This window comes from Dicentrarchus labrax, unplaced genomic scaffold (assembly GCF_905237075.1).
Source record: "Dicentrarchus labrax unplaced genomic scaffold, dlabrax2021, whole genome shotgun sequence".
In the NCBI taxonomy this organism is placed as follows: domain Eukaryota; kingdom Metazoa; phylum Chordata; class Actinopteri; family Moronidae; genus Dicentrarchus; species Dicentrarchus labrax.
The window spans coordinates 1,124,007-1,141,985 of record NW_026136724.1 but is presented as its reverse complement, the minus strand read 5'-3'; the positions used below and the strand labels follow the sequence as shown (position 1 = coordinate 1,141,985).

General features: G+C 39.3%; 4 protein-coding genes across 8 annotated transcripts in view; 2 read left to right on the top strand and 2 right to left on the bottom strand.

Moving 5' to 3' along the window:
- The window catches only part of tmem121b (transmembrane protein 121B), a 616,846-nt gene that overhangs the window by 551,947 nt on the left and 46,920 nt on the right, over window positions 1-17,979 (top strand). The gene's annotated exons all lie outside the window — the stretch shown is intronic.
- dera (deoxyribose-phosphate aldolase (putative)) overlaps window positions 1-17,979 on the bottom strand; it is a 111,432-nt gene that overhangs the window by 93,206 nt on the left and 247 nt on the right. The gene's annotated exons all lie outside the window — the stretch shown is intronic.
- cdnf (cerebral dopamine neurotrophic factor) lies at window positions 185-3,489 on the top strand. 2 transcript variants are annotated; one of them, XM_051392078.1, is made up of 4 exons: window positions 185-303; window positions 1,724-1,851; window positions 2,094-2,235; window positions 2,321-3,489. In XM_051392078.1, exons 1-4 carry the CDS (start codon window positions 231-233, stop codon window positions 2,491-2,493), a joined length of 516 nt encoding a protein of 171 aa, XP_051248038.1. In that variant the 5' UTR covers window positions 185-230; the 3' UTR covers window positions 2,494-3,489. The 2 variants fall into 2 exon arrangements, with proteins under 2 accessions (XP_051248038.1, XP_051248039.1); XM_051392079.1 differs by having other exon boundaries at window positions 209-322.
- irak3 (interleukin-1 receptor-associated kinase 3) lies at window positions 7,269-17,974 on the bottom strand. 3 transcript variants are annotated; one of them, XM_051392034.1, is made up of 13 exons: window positions 16,865-17,974; window positions 14,854-15,042; window positions 14,151-14,212; window positions 13,979-14,027; window positions 13,729-13,874; window positions 13,058-13,122; window positions 12,857-12,971; window positions 11,106-11,224; window positions 10,632-10,830; window positions 10,167-10,229; window positions 8,886-9,053; window positions 8,257-8,611; window positions 7,269-7,825 (listed from the first exon to the last, which is right to left on the bottom strand). In XM_051392034.1, exons 1-13 carry the CDS (start codon window positions 16,965-16,967, stop codon window positions 7,761-7,763), a joined length of 1,698 nt encoding a protein of 565 aa, XP_051247994.1. In that variant the 5' UTR covers window positions 16,968-17,974; the 3' UTR covers window positions 7,269-7,760. The 3 variants fall into 3 exon arrangements, with proteins under 3 accessions (XP_051247994.1, XP_051247993.1, XP_051247995.1); XM_051392033.1 differs by having other exon boundaries at window positions 13,711-13,874; window positions 16,865-17,973; XM_051392035.1 differs by lacking the exons at window positions 13,729-13,874; window positions 13,979-14,027 and having other exon boundaries at window positions 16,865-17,973.

The following is a 17,979-nucleotide window of genomic DNA, read 5'->3' as shown; positions in this document are numbered from 1 at the left end:
ATATTTTCAGGTAAATATACCAGAAAAATCAAAGGTACTGATAATGCCGAAAATGTCAGTGTTCTAGGCCATTATTTCATTAACTGGTTGTAATGTAGTAGTTGATGGAGTTTAAGATCATTTTACTGGTCACACCATTGTAATAGTCTGTAAAGTGTGGTGACGGAAGTCCTTTGCGGTGTTTGGCTGGGACACTATGCAGGCCTATCTAATAATAGACAGACGCTACCATGTCGCTGCTGTCCCTCGCCTTTTTGCTGTTTTTCAGAGGGTTTACTTTTTCTGAGGCAGGCAACTGTGAAGGTTAGACTGCATGGTGTGAGTAAGTAGTTTACAGTGGCTATTGTTTACCAACACTGTGCTGTATTTTCAAGTCACATTAATATTTGAAAAAGAATTAGCCATGCGGTCACTCTGTTCTCCCACTATCATAATCGGCCCTGCACGTATGCCGTAAACTGGGATGTAACCTAACACATGTGGCACCAGGAGCCGGGGATCGAACCCACAACCTTCCGATTATTGTATTGTATTGTATTACTTTATTAATGCCACAGTGGGGAAATTTCCTTGTCACAGCAGCAATTACTTGAAATAAATAAATACAGATATAAAAAACTATAATAAAAACTAAACTATGGTATGGTGGTAATTAAAAAAAAAAAAAAACAGAAACTACAACATTGATCAGGTGTTGTAGAGTCTGACAGCGGCAGGGATGAAAGACCTTCGGAACCTCTCCTTCTTACACCGTGGGTGTAACAGTCTGCTGCTGAAGGGGCTACTCAGGGACCCCACAGTGTCACGTGGAGAGGTGTTGTCCATGATGGATGTCAGCTTCACTAACATCCTCTTTTCACCCACTTCCTCAATGGAGTCCAGAGAACGAAAAGGGAACGACCTCTGAGCCACAGCCGCAAAACACCCACATAGCATAACTATAAGTTAGATTGATATCACATAAAGGCTACATGCAGGGTTGTATACTTTAAAATGTAATCTGATACAAGTATATTGATTTATTTTATCCTTTGAATTTTATTATCTTTTTCTATGCGTGTAGCATGACGGAACTAAAGTCTTGTTCCCTTTTCTGCAGAAATGACGACATTTTATTTTTTTTGTTGTGAGACTTGTGAAACATTGTAATGTGTGTGCATGTGCATGTGAGTATATAGTTCTTTATTTCAAAATGTATTTTATTCATCTGTGATGGATTACAGTTCCCTTTTTTTGTATCCTGATTAGATAACATGTTACATGTAATCTGTTAATCCTGAAAATCTGGCTACATTCAACATGTCAACACGTCAACATGCCATGTGTCTACCAATGAAAACAGACTCATTGTACTGTAACAGATATGTTCATTGTACCATTAGATGAGGAGGGGAGATGCCACCCCCCTTGTTAACCGAAACCGGCTCCCTGTTGGTGGAAAAGGCCATTTAGTGTAGCAGAGCTCAGCCAGACAAATCGCCTTTTTCTCTCAGTCCCACCCTTCTGTCATTTTTGTCTTGGATCTTTAATTCTCTTAACATTAGCTTATATAAAGAACCACTATTCTCTTTGCTAGGGAACTAGCAAAGTGTCTGTTAACAGACAAATATGAAGCCTCTTGTTTGTGTGTGTGTGTGTGTGTGTGCGCTTTCCATAAAGTCCACAAATAAGCAAAAGTGACGAGCAGCCTGCTCAGCCCTACTAACAGTGAACTGGTCTGCAGTGTGTGTGGGCTTTCTCCATAGACTGTATGGCAGTGTGACCTCAACCCACAGAGAACTCACTCCCAGCCTGGTGGAGGAAGAGCTGATCCAGGCCTGCAATAACGCACAGGGGAAGGAGGCAAGGCTGGTGAGAACATAGACACAAGCATGGAAACACAACTTTAAACAAAAACTCTGGGGCAGTAGAGCTAGCACCCCATCTCTAGTATCTGTGTTTGCTGGTTCAATACCCCACAGTCCAGTCGAAGTGTCCTTGGGCACCGCATCACTCCTCCACTTACATTTCATCAGCATGAGCCTCAGAATCTACCCATACAAATGTACGTCCAGGATACTGGGCTGATCAAAAGTATTTATATGCTATCCTAGTGTTACTACCTGGGAGCCAGTAGTGATGCAGCAACCCGTGTCATTGCATCAGTGTCTCGACCTCTGGCCTCTCATGTCCCTGTTGAGAAGATCTGCCAACGCCTCAGTGGCAGAGACACACAGATCTGTCAGCTCACATACGGTAAAGCTTATTTTAACAACAACTGACGATTAATGTGTGTGAACACAATATAAAGACTATGTCGGTGTTTTGTGGTTGTCTGCAGAGCCTCAGCTGAAGGATCTGAGCAGCGATGGGCTCAAAAAGCTGAGAGTCGCAGAGCTGAGGAACATCTTAGCCTCATGGGGAGAAGAGTGTCGGGGGTGCCTGGAGAAACACGAGTTTGTCAGCCTCATCCTGGAGAAAGCGCTACTGCATGCTCACAGTATGGAACTATAAATAGGAATTAATATGTAATGTGGAATAATTTATCCACACAGCAAAAAGGCAACACACACTTATATTAAACCATACAGACCTTGTTAATATATTTAAATGAAAAATGTCACTGGAACGTATTTGATTTTTCATTGTTATGTTGATGGACACTGCACTGTCCCATACTGCAATGCATTACTGTTAACTAATTCATGTTCTCAAATTACTTAATTCATATATGTTAAATAAATAATGGCAGGTCAGAGGAACAAACTGCGACAACTATTTCCACTGATGTGCAGCTGACTGATAGCCTTAGCACTGATTCTTCGTTGTTTCTCGAACTTTTTAAAAGTAACATATAATATTGTCATATTACATTCTAAGTACCACCATTTTGGCCGATACTGTAAAATACAGTAGTGTAGACTGATCCTATTCAGCTACAGACAGTTCACGCAGGAGGCAATATTATTCCTAATAAGATTATTTATTGTTGACTGTTGTTGAAACCTCAACAGAACCGATTCAAGAACCATAGATGATTTGGTATAAAAGGGGTACTCCCGGTCCGAATAGTTCCTTTTTGTTTCTGAACCATTCATTTTAGCTCCACTTACTATCTTGCCATCACAGTTTAGCTCATAACTAATCATGGATAAGATAAGATGTAGCACAGTCTTGTTTAAGTATTTTCATTCAAAATGTAATGTTTTTAAATGAATTAATTACATTTTTGAAAATTATTTCAGAGATTCCTCAACATACTTCTACAGGGAGCTTGCATACCACCAGTGGTACAAGTAACATAGTTTGAGAACCAGTGCTCGGTAACATTTTATGAAAAAGTAAAAAATGGGTGACATCTTTAAATGTGCTTGTTTTGGAGGACAAGCTCTCTAAACCCCTAAGCGATATGAATAATAAAAATGACAAACAGTATATTTTAAGATGAAGTCAGTAAATATTTGGTGTTTGATATTTTAAAGCTTGATAAAAAAAATTGTTGTCAATTCATTTTCTGTAATTTTGACTGTATTTTGGAAGACAAAATGTATTATTTTGTCTTATATTTTCCCCTATACTGGGCTCTGCAGAACCTACAAGCTCTTGTTTCATTTCACAAAAGAATGCAACTGTACAAGAACTTTGTCTAAACAATATACAGGCTAATCTAATCAAAGAATGATGCCAACTTTCAGTACCAACACATTACAGTCAGGGGCATATCCAGAGGATATTATCTTTACCTCTTCCACTCCACACTGTCTTTCAAAGCTGTAGTGGGCTAGAGTGAAGATACCAGTACCATATCAAACTAGATGACCTAATGCATCCATTCTTACCAAGCCTATGAGGAAGGGGACTAAATAAAGCACCAGAGGCTAAATTTTGGTGATGGAAAAACTGGCAAAGCCATTTTGGAAGGGATCCCTTGGCCTTTCTCAAGATATCTGAATTAAGTGGCAAGTTCTATGGGTACCGCAGATTTTGGGTGTGGAATAAATGTGTTATTTTTGCCTAGTGTATTTGTATACTTCTGCATACTGGGGTCCAGTTAGTGTCACACAGTGTCCCCCCAGTCAAAAAACTCTGGCCCTACTATATATATATATATATATATAAAGTTAGCAGCTCATTTTTTACTGAACAAGTCAGCGTTTTCAGAAAATATTTCTTACAGTCAAACATCCGTTTGGCACTAAATGATTCCCTAATTTGCAATCATCCCTTTGGATTTAAATCCTATGGAATGCATTCTCAGCACTGCCTGTCACTGAACAGATCAAAAAGTGCAATTGTTGGGGTGCCCGGTTGGCTCAGTCGGTAGAGCTGGCGACCCATATCCGGAGTTGCTGAAGCGGCTCGGGTTCGAGTCCGACCTGCAGCCCTTTGCTGCGTGTCGTCCCCCCTCTCTCTACCCCCCCAAATGGGGGCATGAAAAAAGCAAAAAAATAACAAAAGTGCAATTGCTGATGAATCAAAAATAAAACAGAATATATAAACAGTGGCATAAGTGCTTGTAAATGGATTGTAATAAAAAAGCTTTTGATTATTTAATTTGCCAACAATCAATTCAATAAATCAAAAAAGACTTTGTTACACTGCTAGTGTTAACAATTTTTAAGAAGCTCACACAGGGGCGCAGCCAGGAATTTTGGGCCCCATAACAAAAAAATCTAATTGGGCCCCCTCTGCGCAGCTGTTGTCACCACATCTCTAGGACCTAACTGTCCCATCAAAAGCTTTACATAACTAATTAAAGGCTTGCAACTGCCCACAAGGGTGGGTGTGAATGCAAGTTTTTGACTGTGCGAAGACAGTTCAGTTGATTGAATAAGCCTGCATGAAAACCTGCAGCCACACCTGCCCTTTCACCAGTCAGTTTGACACCTGTGCTCTAGGGTACTGCAGGGAGTATGTGAGCTCAGGGGCGCCATATAAGGGGGAAAAGTTAGGACAATTCTAAGGGGCAATGACTGACAGGGGCCCCAAAAAATAGGTAAAAACTAATATAAAATTATTAAACCATCATCATTAGTAAGTATATTTCAAATATAATAATAACATTAATGATCTCTCTGTTTTTACTTGTTTTTGGGAGTAAAAGTTAAATATCCCCACTGACCAAAAAGTAAACATCCATATTGACCGACCACCCCCCTGTATCTGCATGAAATGGTTTGGTCCTGCCTTAGCACTTATCAGTGACGGTGTTTAGTTGCAGTAGATGCGCCAGAACTACAGTGATTACAATGTTAACTAGTAAATCAAAATCTGGTTTTCAAAAAAGGAAAGAGAGAGAGGAAAGACAAAGGAAAGGATGTCAATCTGTAACCCAGTTTTTCACCAAGAAAGGAGCCTATAGTCTGTGAGTGGTATTAACCTGTTGGCTTAATGTCCATAGGGAAATAAGCTAGCTAGCTACAGACTAGTGTTAGCCTACATTAATCACCATTTAATCAGTTCAGGGAAACGTTTAGCAAGATATTCATATTAAATCATTGTCCCTGCCCCTTTTAGCAGACTTAACAACAGATGAGTCAGCAGCACCCCAGTCTCCCCATAACTGTACCCCTCCCTGTCCCAGTGAAGGTGAGCAACATTGTGTTCAATGACAGGCCAGTTAGCATCATTGCAGGGAGTCTGTGGGGATTTCTCTGTCTCTCTTGCTCTTTTTACCATTACAAAAAAGAAAATGAAATATTTATTAATGACAGAAATTCAAACACATTAATAGCAATTGTTTTCTCACATAATGATCATTATGATATAAAATAAAAAAACAACAACCTACTGTCTGTACTGGATGCTGGACAGTTGGAAACAGTGAGTAGTTTATCTGAGCCTGCATGTAAGATACAGACAGTAGTAAAATAACCCAGTTTGATACGCTCATTTAGATTGAATTATGGAATGACATCTATAGATACAGACTTTATTATGATAATAATTAATAATAATAATTAATTTCGTTAAGAGAATTTTCCATTTTGAAATTTTACAATAAAAATACATTGAGACTGTAAAAGATGGCCTTTAGCACATTTTTATGGTTGCTTTTAATCTTGCATCAAATAGTGAACTGCATACTGTATGCAGACTTGCATGCATGTACAAATCACCAGCAGTAAATATTGTGCTAGTAGCCTACTAGTATTGAACTACAAGAAGCAAGACAGTTGCAAGCCTTTAATTAGAGTTATGTAAAGCTTTTGATGGGACAGTTAGGTCCGAGAGATGTGGTGACAACAACTGCGCAGAGTGGGCCCAATTTGATTTTTTTGTCATGGGGCCCAAAATTCCTGGCTGCGCCCCTGGCCCCACCCACTGAGTTTGATGGCTGGCTTTGACAGTTTTAAGTAATTCTTAAAGCACTACAACGCAGGACCATGAAATGTAAATGTAAATAGTGAAATAATTATATATGTACTTTACATAAAATGATTCGGTATTTGAATTAATTAATGACACATTTAAGTAATTATTTAATGGTGTATTTGTTTATTTAATTGTGGCACTTTCAGTCCTCCATACCAGGTGTGCTGCTGCATAGTTGGAATGAAAACCTGCAGCCACACCGGCCCTTTCACCGATCAGTTTGACACCCCTGCCCTAGAGGTATCCATACGTCCATTTGAGAAACACTGCAGTAGGTGACAAATGGCAAATGTGATGTATTTTTAGATAGAGAGACATCACGAAATTAAATTATTTTCGGACAAGTGGACGACCTGCTCTACCTCCTGAGCCACCGGTGCTGAATGTTGACAGTAGCCTGTGTGCTTGTCCTTCACTTCTGGCACTCTCAGTTGGACCAAGACAGGGCAGTCAGCACAATTAGGGTTTATGCCTCAGCCAATTCAGTCTTTCATGGGCCTGTTGATGGCCTGCCATTGGGTCAGCATCTGTTAGTATGTCAATTTGTGAAGGGGGTGTCCAGGCCATACCTTGCGGGCACCAAGCTGAGACTAGCCTCTTGTAATGAAGTCTTTCATTAGGGTCCCATATGAGCCTATGCTGAAGCAGACTTGAAAGCCTTGTCACTCAAGACAACTTCTCTTTTGGCTCTCTGCCCTGCTAAACTGGTTGGAGAAGTGCATGCTCTTGGTTAATGATGATTGCTTAAGGTGAAGGGCAAGAGTGTTGCCTCTTAAAGGACCAGTGTGTAGGATATTGTGGCATCTAGCTGTGAAGTGGCAGTTTACAACCATCTGTATACAGATCAGCCTTCCAAGCGTGTAGGAATCTACAAACTAGTGTTTGGTTTGTCCATTCCATACTGTAGAAACATGGCAGTTCAACATGGCATCCTTTATTTCAGTGAAAGTAGTAACCACAGTGTAAAAATATTCCATTACTAGTAAAGGTCATTCATCCACTGCATTCATAAACTTAATTAAAAGTACAAAAGTATTAACAGCAGAATGTACTGAAATGACACAGAATGTTATATCATTATATAATTCTGATAGAGCATGAGGTACATATAGTGCAATGATCCACTTATTACAACCTTTCTTTGCAGAACCAGTGCAGGAAGACAATTTTTTCTGTAGTCTACTGTTTAACTGCTGGCAATTAAAAATATATAACTTTTATTTACAATGGTCACTGTATCTGTCACTGGTGGTGAACCAAGTTGTTGTAGTCTGGCACTCCATCTTCTATAATTTCTGTGGTTGCTCTGATGTTCACAAAAATTACCTGCTGTCAGACTGTAACAGAAAGTCAGCTCTATAACTGCAGTCCTGTCTCAGGGAACAGTTCTCCTGTGTGAATCAGCCCTATGTTTTAAAGAATTTCTTCCTTAGTTCCACCTTGGCTGCATTTTCGACCACACAGAAGTCAGCTGAAACACAAAACACAGCTGATTACTTTCATTAGTTAAACACACACGCACACACACAATTACAGTATATGCAACATGTCATATATAAATACGAGTGATTGCACCTGTGAGGATGTTTTAGATGTTCCCCTGAGCAAGATGGAAGAATTTATCCACAAAGGTCCTCTTGTTTATTGAGGCTCTAAGCCATCATCATGATCAGCAGAAACTGACATTTATATACAATCAGCAAACAATATAATTGCATGATCTATTACACTGTGTCTCAAACTATGGTACATGTAGCACTGGTGGCACATGAGCTGCTTCTAGTGTTACGCAGAGGAATCTGAATGCATTTTAGACGATACAATGTGACCATATTGCAGGTCTTAGAAGTTTTTAAAATCCTGCTAATGTAATGTGGAATTGAGTATCTAAACAGCACTTACTCTGAGAACTGTCCGGTTGTTTAAAGCCGTTGGCCCTGCAGTCCTCACAGGCCAGACCACTGGTCTCTGCCGGACAGCTGCACTGTACAGGCCAGCTGCTGTACAGATCTGCTGCTACCTCACCATGAGCACCCATACTGTCACTAATATATGTCACCTCTGACTGGCTGCATTCACAGGGCCCTGTGCTCTGTGTTGGAGAACAAGGGGGGCTGCACTGTTCATCATGCTCCACAGGTATGGAGGATGAGAGGCTCTGCTGGGCAATAATAGGGGCTCCATCACCTAGGCTGTGGGGTTGGTCAGCAGGGGGACAGCTAGGTGGAGGAAGCAGCTTGCTCAATCCCAGAAGTACCTGAAGAAGGTTCAGTTTTAAAGCATTTCTATCTCACCCACAGTCACTAAAGTGCTTCCAGCTGGAGAATAATTATGCACAACCAACACACAATAAAAGATTATCAGAGATATCATTAGTTGATATTATTAGTACAGTAACCGATGCAACAATCACATGCCTTAAATTCCATACTTAAGTAATGTGATAGCACCTGAGCCAGATCTTAACAAGCTAGGATATGGTTTTATTAGCTTAGAATATTTGTTATGTATACAGTTCCTATAGTGCTCACATTCTCCATGCTTGGCCTGCTGCGGGGGCGGCTAGCAGTGCAGTCCAAGGCCAGACCCAGAAGGCTGAGAGCCATTGCAGTTGGCCACCGACCAGCTGCTGCATCCAAAAACTGCAGACAAGAGTCCATGCCACCACTGTCCTCCATCTCAGTGATTAGCAAATCTCTCTGACAGAGCAGACAAACAGACAGAGAGACAGACTGGTGGAGCATGTAATTGTTAAGTACAGCACATCACAAGGTGCTAACATTTTGATGAGTATTCTGTAGGTATCTATACCTATTAGGGCTGTAATGGTTCATGTATTTAGCCATACAGCGTTATCAAATGATGTTAAGGTTAGCACATGAAGCTGACTGGAGTGCCATTAGACACAGGAGGTGGAAGACCCAGCTGTGACCTTTAACTCAGAGAGAGTAATGGATAAGATTAGGATTTGTCGGCTTCACAGTTGTAGGGTCTTGCATCTAAAATGCTACAGCTCAATACAGTGCAATACATAAATGTTTGGGGGCTTTGAATGTTTAAATGTAGCCAAGGTGGATCTAAATGATGATATTCCTCCTTTTTGTGCTGGTTTGTTAGTATTATTTGTCTATTATATTACAGCTAAAATTGCTGAGAGCTGGAATGAGCTAGAAACATGGAATTGGAGTGCAAATCATAGACTGTCTAATTCAAAATATCTGTAGTCTCTGTGACATCCCCGTCAGCCCCCTGTGGTCGGCTCTGATCATCGCCATCTTGGCAGTCCTGAGTCTGCCAGCTCCCAGCTAATCCAAAAAATGGACAAGGAGGTGGAGCATGGGGGGAGTTTAGGCAGGCTGAATGAAGCCTGGTTACTGAAAACAGCCACCTGTGACGGCACCCACCTATCACTCAAAAGCAGCAAAGTCCTTAATTATGCAGTAATTTAAGTCCTAATATCAGCTCATTGTTGCTTGCTATTTATTCTATTCTTTTTTCATAGCATAAGAGATCCCTTTCAGTTTTATAGCCTGTTGTGACCTACTGCCTTTTTGGAAAGTGTGTTCAATGTTTGTACAGTGTAATGCAGAAATGTTTAAATTGTTCCTTTTTATAAGTATACTAGTAGTATACTAACAAATGTAGTTGCCAGTGGGCAAATTGCCCCATTCTGACACAGTCTCACCAAAAACTAAAAATGACCAGTTCATACAGTACAGGCAGGATTAATTTCAAGGCGGCTGGGAGCATTGACTGCAACAGAATGCAAAGGGGTTCCCATTTCTCTGGCACATCATAGTATATTATCTCACCAGTGGTTTTTCCTTAGGTATGTCCTCTTGGACTTTCCGTCCTGTGACTGTTTCCATTACAACCTGAGAGCAAACAAACTGTGATTAATGACATGAAAGTGTGAATAATGTTTTCATCAGAAATCATAGTCCAACTTTCATCACATTACAATTTGCTTATTTTATATTATACACAGCACATACAGTATAGTACACATAACTCCATACATCGATGCAATAATCATCTTGATTTTTTTATAGCCAGAGGTGGACACTAATTCATTTAATCTAATTAATACTGTAAAACGCAAAAGTAGAGAGATCACATTTAAGCCAGCAATATGGACTGTCCTCATTCACTGATTTCTGATGTACGTTTTGTCATGTTTAATTATATTATGTCATATCTTTCTGCATTTTCTCATTTACCCTCCTCTATTACAATCTGCTGATGCAACAACCCAAAGCGTATATGATACAAATCACCATTCCAAAGCTGTAAACATCCACGCTGAAGGACAGCTTGCGATCTCGGATGTACTCCTCAGGGAGGTATCCCAGGTTGCCATGAGATTTTGAATCCAGACTGATGGTACAAGACTGATGGGCTGAATGAGGACGGAGATGAGCCATCCCAAAGTTAGACAGCTTGGGCAGCAGGGCTTCATCCAAGAATATGTTAGCACTGTGCAGAGAAGCCATATAGACACTGCGTCAGCTTCTGAACTTTATGTGTATCATGAAATCAAGCATGTGTGTGTGTTTGTGGGTAAATGATTTTATGTGGCATAGGGATAATACAGTGGGTTTAGCCACTGCTCCTCAGAATGTCTATGCATGTGATTGGGGTCAGACACCCTTTTTGAGCCTCTCAGGAGTGGAGGAGTGGAGTTTGTAAAACTGGCACTGTACAAAGTCACATAGTGTATCTGACGTGTGTGTGTGTTTGGTGGCTTGTACCTGGAGATGTTGCCACAGATCACAGGGCAGGGCTGGGCTGTATGGAGGTAATGCAAGGCCTTTGTGACTCCCTTGATAATTGTGAGACGTTCTTGCCAGGACAGAGGGGGACTTCCATCCTGCACAGTAACAACACCCCATTTTAGATGGGACATAGAAATGTGTTTTCAAATAGCTTAAAATAGCCAGACTAACTTAAAGTCCTGGAAAAGTGGATGTGAAAAACCATCACAAACCACCAACCAATTATTTGAGAATCACTCTGTACTCAGAATCAGAATCAGAAATACTTTATTGATCCCTAGGAAGAAATACATTTGTCATTTATATCTTGAAATACCAGAGCGGTTTAATGTATGTGTGCCAAACTAAACATAAACTTAAACTAAGAGTTGGCGAGCATTAAGGCAGCCATTAAGAAAAGTAACATGGATTATGTCTTTGCTCTGCACTATAAGTATGGTTTGGCTCAAATTTATTGGCATTGAAAGAGTCCTACCCAATTCAAGAGGGAGTAATTCAATTAACCAGCTCAGGCATTTTGGATTTATGAATTAAAAGCAATGGAACCTTATGGACTGAAGCACAGGATTTTAGCTGTTCTTCTGTGACTATTAAAATGTAAACTTGTATCTCTCTCTACAGCTAATCTGAACTCTACAGAAGAGATGAATAAGTCCCCTGACCGTCCCATTTAGTGGTGTAGAGGGACAGTAGGAGTATGTATAGGAGATCTGTCCTACGGTATTGAGCATATCCTTTTCAGTCAGCTGGACATGGATCTTAGTTTTCTTATTGATTTATGCAAAGTGGTGTAATTCTTGTCATTCTGTTCAATTATTCATGCTGTTTTTAATTTACCTTGCTGTGTCTATGTCTTTTCTTATTATGTATTTTTGTCTGATATGTTTTTTTATATATACTTTCACTTTTGTAAAATAGATAAAACACTTTGAAAAAAAAAGAGAAAAAGGATAACTGGTCATGTGACCCAGATGTGGCTTATCTGTCACACCTGTAAGTGCTCATGTAATTTGCGAACCTGAGGAAGCGAAACACGTTGTTTGCTACTAATAAATCACAGTAAAGTCATTCCAGTGTGCAGCGGTTAATTCTGATTTTTAAAATACACACCCAGGTTAAACAATTAAAAATGTAAATTTTCCAGGACAGTAGCTAATTTAAAGGATATTTGGTTGTTTTAAATCAATTCTCAGGTGTTTCCATAACTGGAAATTGTTGTGGTTTACAAACAGTACAGGCTATGCCTTATCACATTACAGATTTATTTAAATACCCATATCATAGTGAAAGAGGCAAACTCTGAATGCATTAAAGTGGTTGACCATTCGTGGTCAGATAAAAACTGGCTTTGTATACTCGTGTGATAAGAAGTGGCCTGTACAGAAAGATCGCAGGTTTTCTCAGTATTAATTTGTGTAAGGAAGTTTGTTTCAGGACGTTATTACACAGTATTAATTAGTCAGTATTATCATTTCCTCAGTTTAGATTTTTTCTGTTTGTTCTAAATTTGTTTAGTTTGTTCTTATTTGTTCTAAAGTTCCACTTATATTTTGTCATGACAAAAGCTACACTGTCTGCCACAAGTTCACTTCCTGTTTATTGATATTGAAAGTATTTCCTAGCAACTACTTTTCTCTGGCCTAGTAAACAAGTCACAAACAGACACACATACCCTAATGCACAGACAGCAGAATGAACCAGCAGATGTTAATAAATCACAAATGTACCTTATGGTGTAGTCTGTCGAAGAGCAATCCATTGCGGATGTAAGGATAGACCAGACAGTAGCGGCCCTCCTCAGAGAAACAGGACAACAATTCTAAGATATTTGGATGTCGGTACCTGTAACACATCACCACTTTAAATATTTAACACACTCTATCATTTAGTCAAAGAAAAGTACTTTGGTAGTGAGGGTTGACACATACCAATGATGAATTTCCATTTCTTTCCTGAAGCTATCCCACGCCTTCTTCCAGGACACCTTATTTATCTGGAGAATTATAGATAGGAATACATTATGTTACTGTATGACTAATGACTATAGAGAATGTAAACTGATTATATATAAAAATCATTCAGCACAGAATACACATTTTCTTTAGTCTTAAAGAAAAAAAAAGTTTCTCCATGAGCAAACTGAGCAAAGTCAATTCCCTGATGAATATGTGATTGAAAAACCAGAAAGTGGACATTGCGTTAAGATTTGCTGTCAAGAACAATGACGCTAAAAGAGCTACAGTGTCAATGAGACAGCTTTAGAGCTCTTGGACTTTTGGGTCACACATATCCCAGACTTGTCTGTGTACTAGAAACAGAGCTCATACAGATATCAGTCGTCTTGAGGGTTTAACAGCAAACAAGTATATTTAAAAAAAATTTAAAAAGTCAGATTATTCTGTAAAAGCCGAGTTGAGACCAAAGATTTACAATGTAAATCAATTTTGAAACACTGCAGGGAAAAGTTGCAGTGGTGTGAGCTGGTTCCCTCAGTTCTTTGCAAGTAGTTGCAAGTTTCAACTTCTCTCATTGCAAATCTTTGGTCTGAACTGGACTTTAAAGTGTTATAGTCAATAATCACCTGTTTAAAAAGCTTAACTGCAAATGTTCTATCGCCCAACTGTGCCCTGTAGAAATCAGAGAAGTGGCCCTCAGTGATTCTCATTTCATGATGAAAATCTCTGGTTCCTTCTATGATGTCTTGGAAAGTGAGTATGGGTGGCTGATTTTTTCCAGCAGAGTTCACTGAAATACAGAGAAGGGCCAGTATGAATCTCTTCATTCATGCTTGCAATAATCACTCAATAATAATCATTCATCAATCCATTAAAAATGTCCACTTTACTTACTGGGACATATTGCTTCACTTGAAGAACTTGTCTCTAGTTGGACAGATTCCTTATCAGAGAAAATAAAGACAGGATGTCTATTTATTCTTTCTACTGCTCACAGGTCATACAGACTGCCTCCTGTCTCAGGACTAAACACATTCAACAACGGATCAAACAATTGTACCCTTACTTTATTTGCTGACATCTGCTCTGAGGACTCTGCATGTTGATTGCTGGGTAGCAAAGGTGACTCTGAAATAGACAGATCGTGCACATATTTATTCCTCTGAAATTTCCCTCCAAAACTCATTAACTTTCCCAGGAAGCAATGGACTTAGTGGACAACCCGCTCTACCTCCGAGCCACAGCCGCCTCCTAATCTGTTAGTCTCTCTTTTGGTTTTCATCTATAGTAACAAACTTTGCAGATCTGAAAGCTCCACAAATATAGTTACTAGATGTTGCACAAATGATTAACCACAGTTAAATGCAGTAGCCTATCAGAATATGAGTACATGTAGTAAGTGTGTTGCTTTGCAACAGCTGCGCATGGAGATTCAGCAGCCAGTTAAACTTAAAAAAAAAAAAAATAAATTTAAAAAAATATTTTTGTTTTAATCTGTTATTCTTTTCCACTTAATTGCTGTAAACATTAATGAAGGATGTCTGACTGGATTTTATTTTTAAGGGCTACGCCAAAATTGTTCAAATCGATTGGATGAGGATGATCACTGACACTGTTCAAAATTTTGTGATACCCGTATGTCAGATAGGATAAAAGTTATAATTTTTTACACACACCACTCTGCACCATCAAAATATAATATACATAAATTGTGTAATTATGACACTTACATTACAGTTGGCAGTCGTCTTTAATTGTTTATAACTGACCTTGAGCTTGACTCTGGAAAAGCTGCAGGGCCCTGTGGTGGCCCATGTCCTGCAAGATTTTAAGCAGGTCCTGCACTCTTGAATTCTGCTGGGCCCAGGACCACAGCAGCTCCCTAGTAGGACTCTGACCTGCTGCATCTATGCGTTCCAACATGCGAAGTTCTAACAAGCTGGGGACAATCCGAACAGCTGGAGGCCAAGAAAGATTGTTGACATAAACAAATTTCAAATCAAGCTTACTTTTTTTGTACCCAGAACACACCTTACACACTGGACCTTTAAGCCAGTTATTTAACTGGTTTATATGAATGACTTGAAGTTGCTTCCACAGTCTGGTAATATACAACATAGTAAAGCAACCAATGTGAAGAGTTAGTGACTTTTAAACAGGCAAATGTAATGGTAATTTTATAAGACAGAATTATTTGATGGCGGTATTTGTTAAACATGATCCAGAAACATCTTTGGTAATGACAGCAAGACCCAAGCACGATGAGACTTTTGTATGTTGTGCCGGTTGCCAACATATACAAAATAATCTATATATATAAAACATTCAGTGCTGTTTGGTATTTATTTTATGCTAAGCTTAATGTAAAATTTTAGTATTCTGAAATTCATATGGTTGAGTATAATTAAATTGAAACATTTAAATGTTATATATGCACACATACCAATCTGAGGTCAAAACATTGCAAAATTTGGCCAAATTATAAACTAAAAGTGGTACTAAATGAAGAGCCATTTGGGAGCTGAAAGACACAACACTTATTGCTGAGCTGAGGCAAATTATCTGGATCACTAAAATGGGCCTCAACTCTCATCACTTAAAGCCAAACTTATACCTGTGTCTCAACAAATCAACTGCAGTTAACAGGTCATATTTCTCTGTCTCTATTATGTAATTATTTTTTTTTTTTTTTGCATTTTTGACAATAATACAGACTTTATAGGCTTCTTTTTGACAAATTCATAGTTTTCTTGTCCCTGATGCTTGGTTGTTGTTCCTATGATGCGTCATTCATCATCATCATCCTCCTCAGTAATTTCTATTAGTATAGTTGTTGCTACTGTTGTTGCTGTGCTTTGTCTCTGTCTTTCCCTTTTTTTCCCCACAACAGTGTGAACAGCACAAATCATATGTAATTTGTTCTTTCCAGGTCAGATTTTCTGCTGTGATTTTACAGTCACTCTAAATCAGTGGTTCCCAACCTGGGGGTCAGGACCCCCACTAGGGGTCATCAAATCTTCCTGGGGGACAGTGAGGCCTTCTTGTTTTTAAGGGCTGTAGAAAAAAATATACACAGTTGGCCTATTTCTCAGCAATTTGTTTATTTCTGTGAAGAATAAGTTATTTTTTAGTTTATTATAAAAGTTTGATTTATTATTTAAACTTTGAAGAGCTGAACACAAGCTATATTCACAGAGCCTTCACTTCCTTGTCCTGCATTAGTAAAGTATACCAGTACACCAAGTGTCAGGGAGAAGGAAACACTGAATTTTCATATTGAGTATGTATGGTTGTTAAATATGATAATGCAGAAAATGCAATCTCTGAGTATCAATATTTACAGTAAATAATCTGTTAAAAATTCTTCCAAATCTCAAACGTCCTGTAGTTATTGAGTTAATCTGAAATAACTATAGATTGTCACCTAGTTAATTCTATGATAAAAAAAGAGGTCTTTTAAGGAAAGAGGTTGAGAGCCACTGCTCTACATTTACATTCATCATGTGGGACACTTTAAGACTGTGACCTGACAGAATTCAAAAATAATGTCAACAGACAAACATAAAAATCAGATCTGAGCAATAAATCAGAATTGAGAGCTAAGGCCTACAATATGAAACTAAGTCAGGGCTATGTAAGTCAAATGATGTCAGCGACAACTTGCTGTTATCGATGGTTATTATGAGGCAGCCCATCTGATAAACCACGAATCAACTGTTTATATAACTGCTATCTCCACCAGATTGAACTCAAACTACAGTAATAACCGATGTTCCTCACCTAGTTGACGCCATCCGAACCTGCCATCTCCGGTATCCATGATTTTGCACAATGTTTCGACGAGAACCGGAGGAACATCGTAGAGAAAGGTGAAGGAGTCCATCTCACAGGGCGAGTCGACATTGGTCCACTACAACTTGATTGAAGTTCACTGTTGCTCATATACGGAAACTCCCTCTGCACGCCCCGTTACATGACGACTAATGAAGCCATTATCCAGTGAGTCAGTACAAGGAAGTATAAACACATTCAAGAAAACCCCCAAACGTCACTGTCTTGTCTTCAGAACGACCACGTTCCCATTAGGGCGAACAATCGCATTTTGCACATGAAAAATAATAAAAGGGCAGTTTTTCTTTACTCTCCTAATCAACGAAGAACGTAAAAAGGTCTTTGGTTGGGTACTTCATGTCTGTTAACTGTGTTTATTGTTAAAAAATACATATCCTGACAGTAGTACACGAGACAGATAATCGTGTTCCTCTGGCTCCTCCTAGTGCTCCTAATGGGATTTGCAATAATCTACCAGGCCTGAATGAAAACCAATCAGAGCTGAGGAAGATATTATAGACACTTGGGGTTAGCTAATTGAAGATAGCTGATTGTTAAGTCTCATTCTCATTAATTCAGAACGCTGCAGCACGAGTGCTGACAGGAACTAGAAAAAGAGATCACATCTCTCCTGTACTAGCTTCTCTGCACTGACTTCCTGTAAAATGTAGAATAGAATTTAAAATCCTCCTCCTCACCTATAAAGCTCTTCATGGTCAGGCCCCTTCATATCTTAAAGAGCTCATAGTACCCTATTACCCCTCTAGAACACTACGTTCTCTGAATGCTGGGCTACTTGTGGTTCCTATAGTCTCTAAAAGTAGAACAGGAGCCAGAGCCTTCAGTTACCAAGCTCCTCTCCTGTGGAACCAGCTTCCAGTTGTGGTTCGGGAGGCAGACACCCTCACCACATTCAAGAGTAGGCTTAAGACATTCCTCTTTGATAAAGCTTATAGTTAGGACCTGATCCAGTCCTAACCTGATGCTGCTATAGGCCTAGACTATCGGGGGATTTCCCATGGTGCACTGAGCTCCTCCCTTCCTCTCTCTTTCTGCACTCATTC

Bases quoted from the DNA above. Each gene is read 5' to 3' on its own strand.
- cdnf (XM_051392078.1), top strand. From the start codon at position 231: ATGTCGCTGCTGTCCCTCGCCTTTTTGCTGTTTTTCAGAGGGTTTACT. The intron at 304-1,723 runs GTTAGACTGCAT...ACTGGTCTGCAG, and splicing joins TGAGGCAGGCAACTGTGAAG to TGTGTGTGGGCTTTCTCCAT. The intron at 1,852-2,093 runs GTGAGAACATAG...ATGCTATCCTAG, and splicing joins AGGGGAAGGAGGCAAGGCTG to TGTTACTACCTGGGAGCCAG.
- irak3 (XM_051392033.1), bottom strand. From the start codon at position 16,967: ATGGACTCCTTCACCTTTCTCTACGATGTTCCTCCGGTTCTCGTCGAA. The intron at 12,972-13,057 runs GTATGTGTCAAC...GATGTGTTACAG, and splicing joins GAAATGGAAATTCATCATTG to GTACCGACATCCAAATATCT. The intron at 7,826-8,256 runs GTAAGTGCTGTT...TTTGTGTTTCAG, and splicing joins ACAACCGGACAGTTCTCAGA to CTGACTTCTGTGTGGTCGAA.